The sequence below is a fragment of the Heterodontus francisci genome, chromosome 12, assembly GCF_036365525.1.
Source record: "Heterodontus francisci isolate sHetFra1 chromosome 12, sHetFra1.hap1, whole genome shotgun sequence".
Lineage (NCBI taxonomy): Eukaryota > Metazoa > Chordata > Chondrichthyes > Heterodontiformes > Heterodontidae > Heterodontus > Heterodontus francisci.
The window spans coordinates 57,784,402-57,802,380 of record NC_090382.1 but is presented as its reverse complement, the minus strand read 5'-3'; the positions used below and the strand labels follow the sequence as shown (position 1 = coordinate 57,802,380).

Below are 17,979 nucleotides of genomic sequence, written 5' to 3'. Positions count from 1 at the left end.
CCAATTCTGGCCCCTTGCATATCCCCTATCTTAATTGCTGTACCAATGGCAGCTGTACTCTCAGCTGCCTAGGCCCTAAACGCTGGAATTTTCTTCTTGAACCTCTCTGCCTCTCTTTCCTTTTTTAAGAGGGTCCTTATAATCTACCTCTTTGACCAAGCTTTTGGTCATCTGTTCTAAAATCTTACGTAGCTTGGTGTCAAATTGTGTTTGATAACACTCTTGTGAATTGGGACATTTTACTATGTTAAAGAGGATATGTAACAACAATTTTTTGTTGTCGACTCCTGACATTTACCCATTCCTTGCTTCTTTGCAATATGCAGAGAAGGGAGGTTATAGTATTCTATTTCAGTTTTGAGTAAGAGGTGATGACCGATGTCAGAAAGTGAGAGAACTTCAGATGAGAACAGGATTGAGCTCAGCTGTGATGCCCACCACGGTTAAATATTCTGATAACACCTCTCTGTGTAGGAAAAAGACTTGCATTTATATGCAGTTCTGATGAAGTGTCACTGACCTGAAACGTTAACTCTGCTTCTCTCTCCACACATGCTGCCAGACCTGCTGAGTGTTTCCACCATTTCTTGTTTTTATTTCAGATTTCCAGCATCTGCAGTATTTTGCTTTTATATTATTTACATTTATATAGTGCCTTTCACCATCACTGGATGTCTCAAAGCACTGTACAGACAATGAAGTACTTTTGAAGTGTAGTCACTATTGCAATGTAGAGAATGTGGCAAGATGACAGTTGAGTGAGCTACTGAAGGAGCTGTTGGTGCCCAATGAACAATTCTGCAGTGTGGGCGAGAGTTTTCAAGAGAAGATTGGCAGAAAAATGACAGAACAGGTAGGAATACTTTGGGATCAGTAAGAGCCAATCACCTTGTCCCAGCTGATGATTCCCGTGCCCCGCCCGTTGTAAACAACGCCGGTGCGCATGCGTTGCTAGTTGACCAACTGGTCCGGTTTGCGGTGATGCCGCACGTCGCGAGAAATGGGGGTGATGGCAATAGTTTTTGTGGCTCTATGTCCTTTCTATCCATTTTCACTAATACCGTATTCAGCCTGAAGAGAAAGAATGAAAAATACGCCATCGCGTTTTATTATCAATGATTTATTTTTTAAAAAAAATAACGGTTAATGGCAGCGCCGAGCTATTCAAAATTCCTAAAGATTCCGGAACAGAATTTCAAGTCAGCAGACGCGTGCTCTGAATGACGTATTTACGACGTCTCCCGTTTCCATGAAAGTCGGGGGTTGGGACCCAAACCCCCTGCTGATTGGATGGTTTGGGGCTCGAGGCCTTGAGCGTGTAGCTGTGTCACAACGTGGGTGGCCGTCTATAAAAGGGTGGAGCAGCCGCAGGAACGCCACTGCTGTTTCTACTATCTTCTGCTATAGGTGTTGGATTGTAGCTGGTGTTGTTACGGAGGCCTTTCGGACCGCTGCTGCCTGTGCTCTGACGCCAGCCACTTTTCCCCCTACCCCGTGATCCAGTCGGCCCTGAAACACCGCTCCGTGTTTACAGCCCGCGATTCCCACCTGCCAGCCGCAATATGCTTCAGTGTAATCGGTTACAGACTGGCGGCGGCCCGCAAGCAGCGCTGCTCCTGCTGCGGTAGGATTGCGGCTTCAGCCGTTCACCCGCACCATCCCAGACTGTAAGTGCATCTTCGTTGTTCCGGGCCGTGAACCGTGACCAATTAGTACATGGTGTGTCGATGAATGCAGGGCAGAGGAGCGCAATGCCGAGATTATTGCTCCATGTTGTATTGAGCTTTTATTGTACTACTCCTGTTTATAGAGGGAGGATGCTGTTTGTTTCATTTTCAAAGGAAGAAGGGATTTAGATTGAGTGTATATTCTGGGTTTTATTTTAAACAGGTGGAGAAATCTAAAGACTTTCCTGTGTTTCCTTCCGGAGAAGCTATAGCAGTCATACCGTTATCATGGCTTCAAATGACCATAACGTTCCTGGTAATTTAGGCTCCTTTTCACTCCAGATTTATTCCCACCCTCTTTTTTTTTTTATCGTGCTCTTAAAGGCAAAACACTTAACACTTTCGATTTTAATCCTGTTGCTATCGCGGTTGTTGCAACGTAATTTCTAGTTTGCACTAAGTTTAATTGTCCAAATTGTTTTCAGTACAAACTTTAAGTTTAATTCAAGTGCAATTGAGCGTAGTTATATTTATCGATGATTTGTCATAACTTTATTCAATTAATACAAAAGATTTAATCCAATAGAACACTACCTTTGACCCTTGTACACAAGTATTCAATGTACTGACTATGTCTTTTGCAGCCATCGAACATTCTTCGAGCTTACTCGAAAAGATGTCCCTGCCAATAGGGATGCACCGTAGGGCATTCAGTTATGATGATGCCTTGGAAGATTTAACGCCAGTGACCCCTCCACCTTCTGATATGGGAAGTAATATATTGTGGAAGCAACCTGTGATCCCAGAGCGGAAATACCAACAATTATCTATGGTATACTTGTATTTATAATCGATGTGAGAAGTGCAGTAACATTTGTATGCCTGCACCACCCCCGCCCCCCCCCCCTTCTATATAATGTTTCTCTTGAATAATGTGCTTTGAGTGCTGGGCATATTTGCACTCAATGTTTTTCCAGTTTTTGTTATGTTGATGCCCATCTTAGATTGCTGATTATGGACAGTAGATAGACAGATGAAAATTATTTTTCCACAAATCTTTGCTTTCATTATAGTCTTTGATCCAGTAGTTTAATATTTTGTATGTTTCCTTGTATATTCTGCTACAGACTGTCCATCGATGCCACTGTCAGCCAGTATGTTGGAGAGAGGGTGGCTGGCTGGCAGACAGGATTTAAAGTATTTACTCAGCAAACAGCAAAGTCTGTTAAACAATTTGTACCCGCTGCACAGTAAATACAATATAGCAACTTCTCCCAAATAAGCAGGGTGATTTCTACAGCAAAATGCTGAGTGGAATGTAGTTGCATCCAAATCACTTGCAGTAGTGCAAGGCATGATTGATCACCTCCATTCTGGCTGAGAATAGTGGTGTCCGTTGTCAACTGGTGTATATGTATTTCTGCTTGGTAGGCAGCATTGCAATTTCACGCCAAGATTAAAGAACTCTCCTCTGACTTTTGCCATTTTCATGTTATACCAATAGGTGATTTCTTTAATCATTGTCTGCTGGGTGGATCTGCACTTGCCTGATTCCATTCTTATCAGTTCAGTCAAAGCCAGTGAATCACCTGCAATGGCTTCTCTTTTTTCCCCCTCCTATACTATTACCTCTGCTTTCCCATAATTTTGGCCTTGTTTGTGTGTTTTTTTAATCTACATGCTATCCCTTGGCATTGTCTGAAAATAGTGTCATTTTTCACGTATGCAGATGATGCCCAGCTCTGCCTCTCTTGACTTTCTCCACTGTCTCCAAATTATCAGACTGTCTCTCATCCAATATGGGATGAGTAAGAATTTCTTCCAGCTAATTCTTGCGAAGATCAAGGTCATTGTCCTTTCCGATTGAAATTCCCATTTCCTAGTCATTGACTCCAGCCCTCTCCCTGGCAATTGTCTGAGGCTAAACCAAACTGTTCGCAAGCTTGGTGTCATATTTGACCCTGTGGTGATCATTTGACCACATCTGCACCATCCCTAAGACTGCCTATTTCCAACTCCATAACATCATGAAACCCTCACCATGCCTTTGTTACTTCTAGGCTTGACTATTCAATACACTTATGACTGGCCTCCCACAGTCTACCGTCTGTAAACTTGAGGTTATTCAAAACTCTGTTGTCCATGTGGCAACTTGCACCAAGTCCCTTTCACCGTCGCTCTGTGTTCATTGACCTCATTGGCCCCCGGATCAGCAACATCTTGATCTTTTAAAATTCTCATCCTTGTTTTCAATTCCCTCTATGGCCTCGTTGCTCTTTATCTCTCTAATCTGCAGCCATATAATCCTCCTTCAATTTTGGCTTCTTGTGAGTCCCTGATTTTAATCGCTCCACCATTGTCAGCCATGCATTCCAACAGATAAGGCAGTAGTCCCTGGAATTTCCTCTCTGCCTCATTTCTCCTTTTATGATGCATCGTAAAACCTGCTTCTTTGACCAAACCTTTGGTCACCTGCCCTAATATCTCCTTATCTGGCTTGGTATTTTATAATGCTCCTTTTGAAGTACCCTGGGATGTTTTTACAGGCACTATATAAAGGTAAGTTGTTGCCATCTGAAAAATGGCTCCAGCAAGATCTTTGCAGTGCTGCCAAGCAGAATTCTGTATGCTGGATGACAATTTGGTCATGTTCAACATTTTCTGATGCCTTGACAGTGAAGTTTCTTGCCCCTGGTATGGCATGCATCCATTGCAAGTAGAGACTTCCAGTTTGTTTGTTGTCTGTCCTGCAAATGTAAATTCCTGGAACTCTTAGTTAGTGGCATGTGGTCTGGTGCACTTGTAGTGGCTCTTCAAGTTAACTAGACAACTACGTTCTGCTAACATGAGGTTACTTCATGGGAAAGCACTTTAGGATGTCCTGAGATTGTGACAGCTGATATATAAATTCAAGTCTTTTGATTTGAGTTGAATGTTTTTTTTTACAAATTTCACAGGATTGTTACTTCAGTGTGTTCATAACAAGTCATCTGAAGGGTTATAAAAGCTGAGGCCTGGATGATTTTGGGGCATATAGTTCTACTTCAGATACCAATTGAATTGCTCACCATTGGTCTATGAAAGGTTAATGCACCAATCTTTTAGAGCTACTTTTTCACATTTGTATTATAAAAACTGTGTAATTCATTTTCTTTACCAGATTAGGCCTTTTTAATTAGTCCATATATGAAGGAAGTCTGATATTGCTGAATTATTCAACCTGTTTGTAACAGCCTAAATATAACTCAGTTAAGGTACATGACCATGTATGGAAGTTAATGCTTCTGTATTTGGAATAGGAACCGATAACAATGGGATAATTATTTTAGTCAGTGGCCTAACTGGATACTTAAAATAGCAAAAATAATAGATTTGGATAGAAAATTATGAATAACATTTTGTAGTGTGAATTCATGCAAAATGATACCAACCAGACATCGTTGCAGAATTGATCTATACCTGCCATTTATGTAACATAAGTGCAGATTTGTGTTGCCAAAAGATTGCATAAATGTCTGTACATGCTTGCTTGCAAAGCAAAATAAATTCTATTGTCTAGGTATTCAGAAAGAAACGTTTCACTTCATGGTCTCTTGCTCTAGGTGGAAGATGGAGAAAATGGTGTTTCGTCTTCAATCATGGCCTCATCAGCTGAAAGCCTGAGCAAAGTCCATGTGGTAAAAGCCAAAGCAACTTCTGTCATTATGAACTCGCTTATGACAAGTAAGAAATCAGTTTAAACCACTGCATTAAGATTTGCAACCAATAGTGATTATAAATCTTAATGCATTAGTAAGATCTTTTAAGACACTATCAAGACTGTTTAAAACATCTAGACCAGTGGAATAGCCTAGGTGAATACTATACTGCTGAACTTGTATTTCCTCCTTCCAGCCACTCTATACCCCAATCATGTCATCCCAGGCCAGCAACCTTATTGGGTTCAAATTGCTGACCTCAATTAGATTTAGGTCACCACTGTCAGCCAGCCTTGAATTATGTTTTTAACATCTCTTTCTTGGACTCTGGGGTTGCATTATATCCTCCAGAGTTGCTTTTTTCCACTGCCCCCACTCCAAGTGCTTTGTCCTTTATTGTCCCACCCACTTCAGAATTCTCATCTATTCCTAGATGTTTTCCTCACTGAAATTTTTTCCTTAAGTTTGCCCTCTGTCCCTATGCTGGGCAGCTTCTTGTCCTTTGAATTTCCATCTTAACTCTCTCTTTTTCCTACCACTGATTTCTTTACACATGTCTGTGAACCTCACCCTTCATACTGATTTCTTCCACCTACATACAGGTTCACCTTCTCAACATTATTACATGGGCTTCAAGACTTCTATCACTGGAGTGCTCTGAGACCACTTTCTTATTTCATTTGTCACTCTTTGCAGTGAAGGTGGCTTGGAACCCACCTCCAGCTCTATTTTTAGGATCTTCTCAAATCCCATCCTTCATTTTCTCTGACCTATCACCTACATACCAATGATCTACTTCATAACTGCCTCACGTCTACCTTTTTTTTAAAACAGTCTTTACCTCATTAGCTGTTGTACAATCTATCGTCCCTGTCATTCCACTAGTACAAAACCATCCCAATGACTTCAATTCCACACCTCCCACAAGCTGAAATGGGTTTGACATTTGACTAGCCTATTTTGTCACTGCCAGGTATGGATTAATATAATGTTGCTGCTTTCCCTGGCTAAATACAGCAATAGCTTGCAATTATAAAGGGCATTTAACATAATAAAATGCTCCAAGGTGCTTCACAACAGAATTATTGAACCGTGTTTGACACCAAGACACAAGGAAATGTTAGATCATGCAAATAAAGACTTGGTCAAAGAGGTAGGTTTTAAAGTGTGCCTTAAAGACAGGGGGGAGAGATTTACAGAGGGAATTCTAGATCTTGGGACCCAGGCTGCTGAAAAGCTGCTAATGGTGCGATGATTCAAATTGGATGTGCAAAAGGCCAGAATTGAAGGAGCACATCAGTCTCTGAACCTTGTAGGGCTGGAGGGGCAAGGCATTTGAAAAGGATAAGAATCTCAAAATTGATCTGTTGCTGGACAGGGAGCTAATATTTAGTTGCAGGATGTCCATGCACATCCAGTGCTGGATTTGAGATGAGCAACATGACAAATAGAAGTAGTAAGTGGAGATTCAGCTGGATGTCGTCCGTGTATATGTGGATCCTAACTGGGTTTTCGGATGATGTTGCCAAGGGGAGTCATGTAGCTTAGTAACATGGGACCAAGGATAGATTTTTTTTTTTTTTTTTTTTTGGTGGTGGGGGTATACCAGAGGTAACCAGGTGGGAGCTGCAACTGCATAGATGGGAATGGAACCAAGTGAGAGCATTGCCACTTAGCTGGGTGACGGGAGGTGCTGGAGAAGAATGGTTTGGTCAACTGGAGAGTAGAAGAAACTCCAAACTTCTCAGCCTGTTGCTTGTTGATATAAAACTATCCAGCGTTGTCTCTGCCTCCTTCAAAACAGTTGACTCAAGAAATAGTCATTCCACTGTTTATCACTCATCAACTTTGTCTTCAAACTTCTACAATACTTTGTTTTATAACTACAGGCCCACCTTTCACACCACTTCCTGTTTGTAGCCCTGCAATCTGACCCACCCACAAGGGATTGTACTGGTCAGTTTCAAATGGTCTCTCTTGTAACTGAGATATAGGTCACCTGTCCTTCCTCATACTTCTAACCTCTCTGCTTCTATTGACAATGTTAATCGTTGTATCCTTCTCCAGTGTGATTGCTTGGCAATCGACCTCTTGTGGCACTGTTTTTACTGGTTACATTAAAACCATCCTTTTCATCCATAATCTTTTTTTTATTTGTACTCCATCAGCATCCTTAACTGATCAAGTTTGTTGATGTGGTCCTTGATCCTGAGCTAAGTTTCCTTCCCCAATGCAGGCCCCTAACTTGACAACTATTCTCTCCTGCCTCCAAACAAGCTTGCCCACTGACATCAAGACCCTTATACCATTCTCCCCTCAAGACTGGTTTTTCTCCAATGCTTACTGAGTTGACATTTGCTGTTCCCCCATTTCCATTTCTACAAGTCATTCAGAATTCTAATGACTAGGCAGTTAAGCCCTACATTTCATTGGCTCACTGTACCCCTATGTATCAACTTCAATTTGTATCCTTGGCTTCAAATGCTCCTATTTTCTTACCCCTCCCTAACTCCATAGCTTCTTTCAATCCCAAACTCACTAAACGTTGTCTTTCTGAAACATTTACTTTCCCCCTACTGCCCCATAGTCTGCACTGACTAGCTTTCAACTACTGTGCTGTTCCCTTCTCTAATTTGCTTCTGCGTGCCTCTTCCGATCTGCATTCAAAAGCATCTTGAAGATTTTTGAGTCTCAACTATTGTTTTGACCCTGCCCCAAGTCCATTCTACATGTTTGTACCCTCCTGTTGTCCATTTTTTAAAAAACCTTTTGTAAGGTGCTCATGAGACATCATTCCAACTTGAGTGCAGTTATAAATGAAAATTGTTTTGGAGTATTCTAGTTAAGTAGCTTTGGTATGTTGGAAGTTAAATTTGTATCAAATATCATTTTGGCTCTGGCATTAATGCATGCTGACCATTACCACTTTTTCTTGGGTACATAGTCAAAGTATTAATGTTTCCTCTTGGTTTTCAAATTGTTTGGTTTTTGCATTTTAATTACCAGAGCAGTCACAGGAAAGCATACAGCGATTTGAGAAGCAGGCTGGTCTGACAGATGCTGGTTATCAACCACACAAAGGCCTGGTTGCAGAAGAGGCTAGTTATCACCGTGTGGGGGAAGCATTACAGGTGAGCCTGGAGTACTTTTCCACCTATGCATTAAATGTCCATGTGCACCGCTTTCTGAAGTATTATAATATCAGGCAAAGTAAAACCCTCATGTTATGGACCATATCATTCATCCTAATGGATGAATCGGTGATTTGTGCTGTAGTACTTTTGTTCTGAAGAGCCATGTTGAGACCTATTCTGTAAAGAGAAGACTTATTCGTCTGAATAGTGTGGGCTGAATTTGGGTCTCAAATGCAAAAACAAAATGCACTGGGTTATTGAGCCTTTTATTTAAAAAAAAACTTCCACTTTATGCATAGACGCATCCGGTCTGGTGTATTGCCAAAAGCATTTTTGTTGTCGTTCTTCATGCATGAGTTTAGATAATAAGTGATAGGCTAGTTAACTGAGGGAATCCTTGATCCTGTCCTTGCCCATTATTCAATTGTGCACTTTGCAACAGAGTCACTGGATAATTATCTAAAATATTAACTTTATTTTTAATCCTTCCCCCCCCCCCCCCCCCCCCCCCCCCAACCCCAAGTTCAAGATCAGCTCAGAAAAATGGAAAATGCTAGAAATACTGAACAGGTCAGGCAGTATCTGGAGATTATTAGCTCCCTTGCCAAAATCAGTTAACTGAGGACAGACTAGGAATGGACCATAAAACCTCCTTGGCTGAGTGTCAGTCACACAACTCTTTTTTTTTAAACTGAGTATTGAGCTAAATACTACAACAGCAACTAGCACTATATAAATATAATAAAACATCTCAAGTTGCTTAAAATGAGCGTTATAAAGCAAATATGTCTTTATGATTCTATCTGGCCATTGGTTTCCTCTTTAGTATTTGTTATTTTTCTGAAACAGAAATTGAAAGCACAGAGTGTGGATCTGAATAAAGAAGATAAGCAGATAGCCTCATCAACTCACTCAACTCCCTGTGGAACTCCACAGGCCTCACCAATGCCAAATCGCAGGTAAACCAATATTTGTAGAAACTGACAAAGAATATCATTTTTTCAATTAAATTGCTAAATCTGTCATCAGTTAGTAGTTTCATTTTTAATCCAAAATGGAGATCATTCTAATGCCTAGACCTCCAATGACTCTAGGGCGACGACCGACCGACCTTAAATACCATAGCACCACAGCTTCTGTAAGTTGAACAGTTTGTCTACACTAACGTTGGGTAAGAATTACTGCTACTGAATGACAAACTGCACATGGCATGAAAGGAAGGCAACAGTCTTAAATTGTTGGAGGGTGTTTTTTTTCTCTAGTCTGCCAAGATGATGCTGTGGGCTGTAGTCCACCTTGAACAATGAACAGTAATCAATTCGAAAAGGGGGGAAAAAACGTGGTAGACGATAGCCTCAATCTAATCCCAGTAGGATCAGTAGCTATATTTTCCAAAACAGAAAGCAACTAATTGTCTTGCCATGCTTATACAGACTAGCTTATGGCAGAACACTGTACACTGATTATCACATACGATGATTGTTATCCTCATTCTATGCATCCCTAGCCATCTGTGTACCTTTTTCATTCCTTGATTGACTTTCTCTGACACTCGAAAGAACTACTGCCAATCTTTAGTACATGTGAACCTGCTCCAAGTTGGTATCGGTTGTGGAGGGCTACAGTATTCTATTGTATAACATCTTCCAGAAGAGTGTTCCTGTAGATGCCATAGCAAAATCATGAAATTAGTATTTTTAATGTTTAGTTTTCTAATGACCAATGGTTGTAGTTGGAAAGTCTGGAGCTTGATGTCAATTTTTGTGATTTAATTACTAAACATAAAATTTTTGTATTTTTATTTGAGTGGAATGCTGTCTTGTGAAAGAAGGAAAGAAATATTTTTAGTACTTTTCTGGTGATTTTTTTCAGATCTTTGTTTGGCCAGGGAGCAACTTATGATTTGAGCAGTAAAAGTCTGGATGGAGATGCCACTACATTTGTTAGTGAAGCGACTGCCGCTGAAAAATGGAGACCTTTCATGCGTACACAAAATTACAGAGCAGCTGAACCAGGTGGGGAACATTAACAGTGTATTTGAATTTGTTCAGCACCAACTCGATCCAACCTTCCAGTGTTGCCTTAATTTAATCAACAAGCCTATAATGCAGCTCTTTCAGATTCCTTTTGAAGATTCAAGGCATTTCCTTCATCACTACAGTTATTTCCTCCAATCTATTGCGTTCCATTAAATTTGTTAAACATGTACCTTGTATAAATCTCTGGCTGTCCTTGTCATTCCTGGTGAGTATTAGTTTTATTCTGTAATGTATCCTTTTGGATACTACTTTTTATTATTGATAAATTGGTCTGCAGTTACTAGATTTATCCCCTTTTTAAATCTTTTTTTGAATAGAAGTAATGCATTGGCAACTATTCTCTTCTCTAGTGCAACCTCCATATCCAATGACATACAAATTTTTTTTGGTCAGAGCCTCTGGCTTTTTCCTCCATCATTGCTATTGGGTCTTGTAACTCAAAGCTGAAAAAGGAAACACCAATTTCTTAATTTTGTTTTATATATAGCTTTCCTATCTAATTGCTCCATCACCTACTCTTAATCTTTAACTCCCAGAACTCCCCTCTTCTGTGAAAGTACTCCTATGTAATGACTAGATGTGTAGGTGAGGGTAAAGCAGTTGATGTGGTCTACATGGACTTCAGTAAGGCTTTTGATATGGTCCTGCATGGAAGATTTCTTGAACGTAAGAGCCCATGGGATCCAGGGTAATTTGGCAAATTGGATCCAAAATTGGCTTATTGGCAGGAGGCAGAGGGTGATGATTGTGGGTTGTTTTTTGCGAATGGAGGACTGTGACCTGTGGGACTCTTACTGTTTGTAGCATACACTAATGATTTAGATGTGAGTATAGTAGGTATTATCGGTAAGTTTGCAGAGGACACGAAAATTGGTGTCGTAAATAATGATTAGGAAAGCCTTGTATTACAGGACAATATAGATGGGTGGAGCAGTGGCAAATGGAATTTAATCCTGAGAAGTGTGAGGTGATGCACTTTGGTAGGACTAACAAGGTAAGGGAATATACAATGGATGGTAGGACCCTAGGGAGTAGAGGGTCAGGGGACCTTGGGGTGTTTGTCCATAGATCACCTGAAGGCAGCAGCACAAGTAGATAAGGTGGTTAGGAAGGCATATGCGATACTTGCCTTTATTAGCTGAGGCATTGCATGTAAAAGCAGGGAGGTTATGTTCGAGCTGTATAAATGCTAGTTTGGCCACAGCTGGAGTACTGTGTACAGTTCTGGTCATCACACTATAGGAAGGATATGATTGCACTGGAGAGGGTGCAGAGGAGATTCACAATGATATTGCCTGGGCTGGAGCATTTCAGTTATTAAGAGACTACATATGCTAGGGTTGCCTTCTTTCCAGCAGAGAAAGCTGTGGGGGGGTGGGGGGTAGATAGGAAGGAACTTTTTCCCTTTAGAGGAGGGGTCAGTAACCAGGAGGCCTGCCTTTTAAAGTAAAGGGCAGGAGGTTTAGAGGGAATTTGAGGAATCTGGAGCACACTACCTGGAGGGGTGGTAAAGGCAGGAACCCTCACATTTCAGAAGTATTTTGATGAGCACTTAATGCCATAGCATACATGGCTACGGGCCAAGTGCTGGAAAATGGGATTAGATTGTATGGATGTTTGATGGTTCGAAACAAAGAAAATAGGAGCAGGAGTAGGCCATTTGGCCCTTCAAGCCTGCTCCACCAGTATGATCATGGCTGATCATCCAACTCCGTAACCTGTTCCTGCTTTCGCCCCGTACCCTTTGATCCCTTTAGACCCAAGAGCTATAGAAGGTTGGCGCAAGCGCGTTGGGCCGAAGGGCTGTGCTGTAAAACTCTCTGACTTTATTAACCCCTGCTAGTCACTCATCCTCTGTAGGATTGTTCCCTTATTCACTTCCAGGATTGGATTTGTCCTGATTCTTGTGTACAGGATGTACCTGGGCAATTTTACACATTGTCCAGTAAATGCTAATATTGTAGCTATATTGGGTCAGCTTGGCTCAGAATGTGGCTAGTTCTGGAGCACCCTCCAAGGGGAAAGATAGGGCAAACAAATCCAGAGCTCCAGGATGATAAAAAGATAACCATTTAAGATGAAGAAAAAGTGTGGATAATACAATGGAGAATCAAGCTGAATAAAGAAGTTTGAGGGCAAGTGTAAATGCAAAGAGGGAGAATGAAAAAAGGCTAACAGCTAACATAAAAGGGAATCCCAAGTCTTTATATGCCTATAAAATAGCAAAAAGGTGGTAAAAGGAGGAGTAGGGCTGATTAGGGACCAAAAAGGTGATTTACACATGGAGGCAGGGAGAATAGCTGAGGTACGATATGAATACTTTGCATCTGTCTTTATCAAGTAAGATACTATTCAGGCCACAGTGAAAGAGGAGTTAATTAATACACTAGAAGGATTTAAAATTGCTAAGAGGAGGCATTAAATAGGCGGTCTATACTTAAATTTGATAAAGTACAAGGACTGGATGAGATGCATCCAAGGATACTGAAGGAAGTGAGTGTGGAAATTGTGGAGGCACTGGTTGTAATTTTCCAGTCTTCCATAGACTCTGGTGTCAGAGGACTGGAGAATTGCAAATGTTGCATCCTTTTATGAATAAGGATGTAATAAGCTGAACAACTACAGGCCAGTTAGTTTAATTTTGGGGAAAACCTCTAGAAACAATTTGGGACAAAATTGTGTTTAACTTGCTGGAGTTTTTTTGAAGAGGTAACAGAGGGCGAATGAGGGCAATGCTTTTGTGGTATAATTGGAGTTCCAAAAGGCATGCAAGGTGGACAATTAAACAACTAACTGGAGGAGGCTCCACAAATATCCCATCTTCAATGATGGCAGAGCGCAGCACATCAGTGCAAAAAAAAAAACTGAAGCATTTGCAACCATCTTCAGCAAGAAGTGCCAAGTGGATGATCATCTCTCTCCTTCCTCCTGAGGCCCCCAGCTTCACAGATGCTAGTCTTCAGCCAATCCAATTCACTCCCGTAATACCAAGAAACAGCTGAAGGCACTGGATACTGCAAAGGCTATGGGTCCAGACAACATCCTGGCTGTAGTACTGAGTTTTGTGCTTCAGAACTAGCCATGCCCCTTGCCAAGCTGTTCCAGTACATCTACAACAATGTGGAAAATGTGGCTAGGACAAATCTAACTGGTCAACTACTGCTCCTTCAGTCTAATCTATCAGCAAAGTGATGGAGCTATCGTTGACATTTTTCATCAAGTGCCACTTAAACAGTAGTAATCTGCTTACCGATCCTCCGTTTGGGTTCCGCCAAACATGGACAAAGAGCCGAACTCTAGGTGAGAGTGATTGCCCTTGATATCAAGGCAGCATTTGACTGTGGCATCAAGGGGTGCTGGTCAACTGAAGTCAATGGGAATTGGGGTGGGGAAAACCTTCCAGTGGTTGGAGTCATACCTAGCACAAAAGAAGATGGACTCAATCATCTCAGCCCCATGACATCACTGCTGGAGTTCCTCAGGGTCATGTCCTAGGCCCAACCATATTCAGCTGCTCCATCAAAGACCTTCCCTCCATCATAAGATCAGAAATGGGGATGTTTGATTGGTACTGAACATTGTACATTTGCAACTCCTCATACTGAAGCAATCTGTGTCCACAGGCAGTAAGACCTGGACAATATTCAGGCTTTAGCTGATAAGTGGCAAGTAACATTCACACCATGCAAATGCCAGGCAATCTCCAAGAGAATCTAACCATCTCGCCTTGACATTCAACAGCATCACCATTGCTGAATCCCCACTAGCAACATCTGGGGGGGTTACCACTGACCAGAAGCTGAACTGGAGTAGCCATAACAATGGTCACTACAAGAGCAGGTCAGAGGCTGGGAATTCTGTGGCAAGTAATCCACCTCCTGTCTCCCAAAGCTTGTCCAACTACAAGGTACAAGTCAGGAGTATGATCGAATACTCTCCACTTGCCTGCATGAGTGCAGCTCCAACAACACTCTCTAAGCTTGATGCCATCCAGGGCAAAGCAGCCCACTTGATCGGCACCCTATCCACCACCTTAAACATGTACTCCCTCCACTACCAGTGCACAGTGGCAGTAGTATGTACCATCCACAAGATGCACTGCAGCAGCTCACCATGGCTTCTTTGATAGCACCTTCCAAACCAGTGACCTCTTCCACCTAGAAGGGCATGGGCAGCAGATATGTGGGAACACCACCATGACCTTCAAGTTTCCCTCCAAGTCTCTCTCCATCCTGATTAGGAAAGGTATTTCTGTTCTTTGACTGTCGCTGGATCAAAAATCCTGGAACTCCCTTCCTAAAAGTGCTGTGGGTATATCTATACCAGGTGGACTCCAGCAGTTTAAGAAGGCAGCTCACCACCTTAAGGCCAATTGCAGATGGGCAACAAATGCTTGCTTTGCCAGCAATGGCCACATCCTATGAAAGAATTTTTTTGAAAAAATGTGATTCTGCCACACAACAGACTTGAGCAAAGTTCTGTTTTTTAGAATAAAAGGGACAGTAGCAATATGGATAAAAATTGACTGACAGGAAACTATGATTGGATGCCTTTTGGCCTGGAAGGAGGTTTGTAGTGGAATTCTACACTGGTCAGTTTTGGGACCCTTGCTCTTCCCTATATATGCTAATGACCTAGACCTTCGCGTACAGGGCAGAATCTCAAAATTTGCAAATATGAAACTTGGAAGCATTGTGAGCTGTGAGGAGAGTTGTGTAGAACTCCAAATTGACATGGACAAGCTGGTGGAATGGGCATACAAGTGGCAGATGTTCAATACGAAGAAATGTGAAGTGATTCATTTTGCTAGGAACAACATGGAGACGGTACAAAATAAAAGGTACAATTCCAAGGTGGGTGCAGGAGCAGAGGGACCTGGGTGCATATGTGTGCAAGTCATTGAAGGTGGCAGAACAGGTTGAGGGAGTGATTTAATGAAGCCATACAGTATCCTGGGGTTAATAGGGGCATAGAGTACAGGAGCAAGGAGGTTATGTTGAATTTGTAGAAGACACTAGTTCTGCGTCAGCTGAAGTGTTGCATCCAGTTCTGGGCACTGCACTTTAGGACTGATGTGAATGGCTCCAGTGATGACCTTCAGTTATGAAGATAGTCCTAGCTTCTCTGACCTTTTTTCCTTGAAGAAAAGGCTGAGAGGAGATTTGATCGATGTATTCAAAATTGTGAGGGGTCTGAATAGGGAAAACTGTTCCCACTCCTGTGAGAATCAGACGAGAGGGCACAGATTTAAAGTAATTGGCTAAAGAAGCAAAAGCAACATGAGGAAAAACTTTTTTTTTTTCAGAGTGGTTAAGGTCTGGAATGCCCTGCCTACCTCTGGTAGAGGCATGTTCAATTTGAAGCATTCGAAAAGGAAGAATGTGGAGAAGACTGGAATGGCAGTCGGTGAATTGTTCATTTGAGAGGTGGTGCAATGGGCTGAATGGCTGCCTCCTGTGCTGTAACAATTCTGAAGTCTTCAGTGCTACAGCTGGGATATTGTCAGGACCTGCAGCCTTTGCTGTAACTAGTGTCTTCAGCCATTTCTTTATCCTGTGGATTGGATTGAATTGACTGAAGACTGGCATCTGTGATGCTGGGGACCTCAGGGGGAGGCATAGATGGATCATCCACTTGGCACTTCTGGCTGAAGGTGGTTGCCAATGCTTCAGCCTTGTCTTTTTTACACTGTGCTGGGTTCCCCATCATTGAAGGTATGTTCATTGTTTAATTGTCCACCATTCACTTGCAAAAAAATTCATTCAAATTCTGTCCTTTTTCAATTTTTGTGAATTAGTACCTCAAACCTAGCAAATTGAGAGTTGAGGAATGCATTTTTTCATTTTATAACTTTTTTTTTGATTTGAGTTTTAACTACTGGCTATTTGAAGTTTACCCTACATCTCCATTTATTCTTGAGTAAATGAATTTTCTGGCATTAAATCCTAACAAAATGAATTATTTTTCTGCAGGTGGTTTTGCTATTCAGAATTACAAAGGTATGCAAAAACCCTCACCTATGGACATCATGCGTACTCAGGGCACTGCTGCTCAGCTGGCAGAAGATCATGCAAACTTGAAACCACCTAAAATGGAGCTAACTTTGCTAGAAGGACAAAAAAAGCGCCCTGTTCGTACTCACCATGTAGAGCCCAGAGATCTAAACATTTTTGCTCCTACAGGGTTTTAGTATAATACCATAGTTAGTGTCTGCTGTATGCATCCTTTGCTTGAGCAAACTGATGCATTAACTCACTGCTCACCCCATGTGATCTTTAGTTACTTATATCTGACTACACTTGTACTTGTAGAAATTTTAAATTATATTTATTAAAGTGGAATTAGAAAGATATTTGAATTCAGTTGTAGAATCAGCACCAGCATGAAGAACTTAAAACACACTCAATGCTTATTTGCACCAAAAGAATATGTTGAAATATTTCTGTAGTCTTTATTTTTTACAGCCAAAAAAAAGTTTGCAGTTAAGTTGGAATATTAGAACCTCAGTGACTTGCAATGCCTGCTCAGGTTTCTGGTTATAGTCCATACTATCCAAGTTGATTTCACATAGCCTTGTAAAATGTGACTGACCAGGTGTTGCAGAATAATCTTCAGTTTACGTGAGGTTGAACGAGACTAATGAGATAACAGCATAGTACTAGTGAGCCACCTGTACTCACCTATTTGTGGTATTGTCTAATATGTTAAATAAATAAATCTGACTGTATTTCAGGCTTTCTATTTTGTATATATTCTGATGACCATTTTCTAATGGGTGACTAAGGTTGTTAGCCAATGATGTACTATGGTCAAACCTTTGATTAAAATCTTTAAAAAAAAAAAACTGAGTTATACAACTTAATACAGGTACTGTTAATTGTGCAAATAGCTTTTTCTGTACAGTTTTGAGATATAAAAGTTTGTACCACAAACTAATAGGATTTTCTTCCAGTGTCCAGATGTGTTTTTGTGGGTTTGTGACATTATGCAATACAATCCCTATCTTTCATGAGACTAATGTTTTTTTTTCTGCCCACCCCCTATTGATCTTGACATTTGAACTCTTGACACAATTCAGTTGGTACAAAGAACACTTTTAACAAAGTGAAACTTCTAAAACTGCTGTAAGAGAATTTTTGTTTAATAACCTGGAGGAAATACTGTTAACTAATTCCTGGCTGCCTTAATTATCCACATCTGTAGTTCCAATCATGCAAGTAATCTGATATTCATTATCTGGAGTAAAACTGGGTGTCTAAAAATTTGTTTGCCTGGAGTTTATAATCCCTTGAAATAAGTGGGCTACTCAGTATTGAAATAATGCCAATTGAATAATTTTATCCTTGTATCAGACTTGTTTCCTCATTGATTTACCTCTGGTCAGGAGGTGTTTGTTTCAAAACTGGGCCTGCAGTCTATTTGGAATGAATTGCATCTTCCA

The 17,979-nt window shown here is 41.1% G+C and overlaps 1 protein-coding gene across 3 annotated transcripts; it reads left to right on the top strand.

The window, feature by feature from the left end:
* Positions 1-988: 988 nt before the first annotated feature.
* On the top strand, positions 989-17,265 carry kiaa1191 (KIAA1191 ortholog). Of its 3 annotated transcripts, none has more exons than XM_068043464.1 (8): positions 989-1,006; positions 1,891-1,983; positions 2,312-2,499; positions 5,270-5,390; positions 8,372-8,496; positions 9,349-9,458; positions 10,372-10,514; positions 16,511-17,265. In XM_068043464.1, the coding sequence occupies exons 2-8, from the start codon at positions 1,956-1,958 to the stop codon at positions 16,726-16,728; spliced, it is 933 nt and encodes a 310-aa protein (XP_067899565.1). In that variant the 5' UTR covers positions 989-1,006; positions 1,891-1,955; the 3' UTR covers positions 16,729-17,265. The 3 variants fall into 3 exon arrangements, with proteins under 3 accessions (XP_067899565.1, XP_067899566.1, XP_067899564.1); XM_068043463.1 differs by lacking the exon at positions 989-1,006 and adding an exon at positions 1,234-1,667; XM_068043465.1 differs by lacking the exons at positions 989-1,006; positions 1,891-1,983 and adding an exon at positions 1,232-1,667.
* Positions 17,266-17,979: the final 714 nt, after the last annotated feature.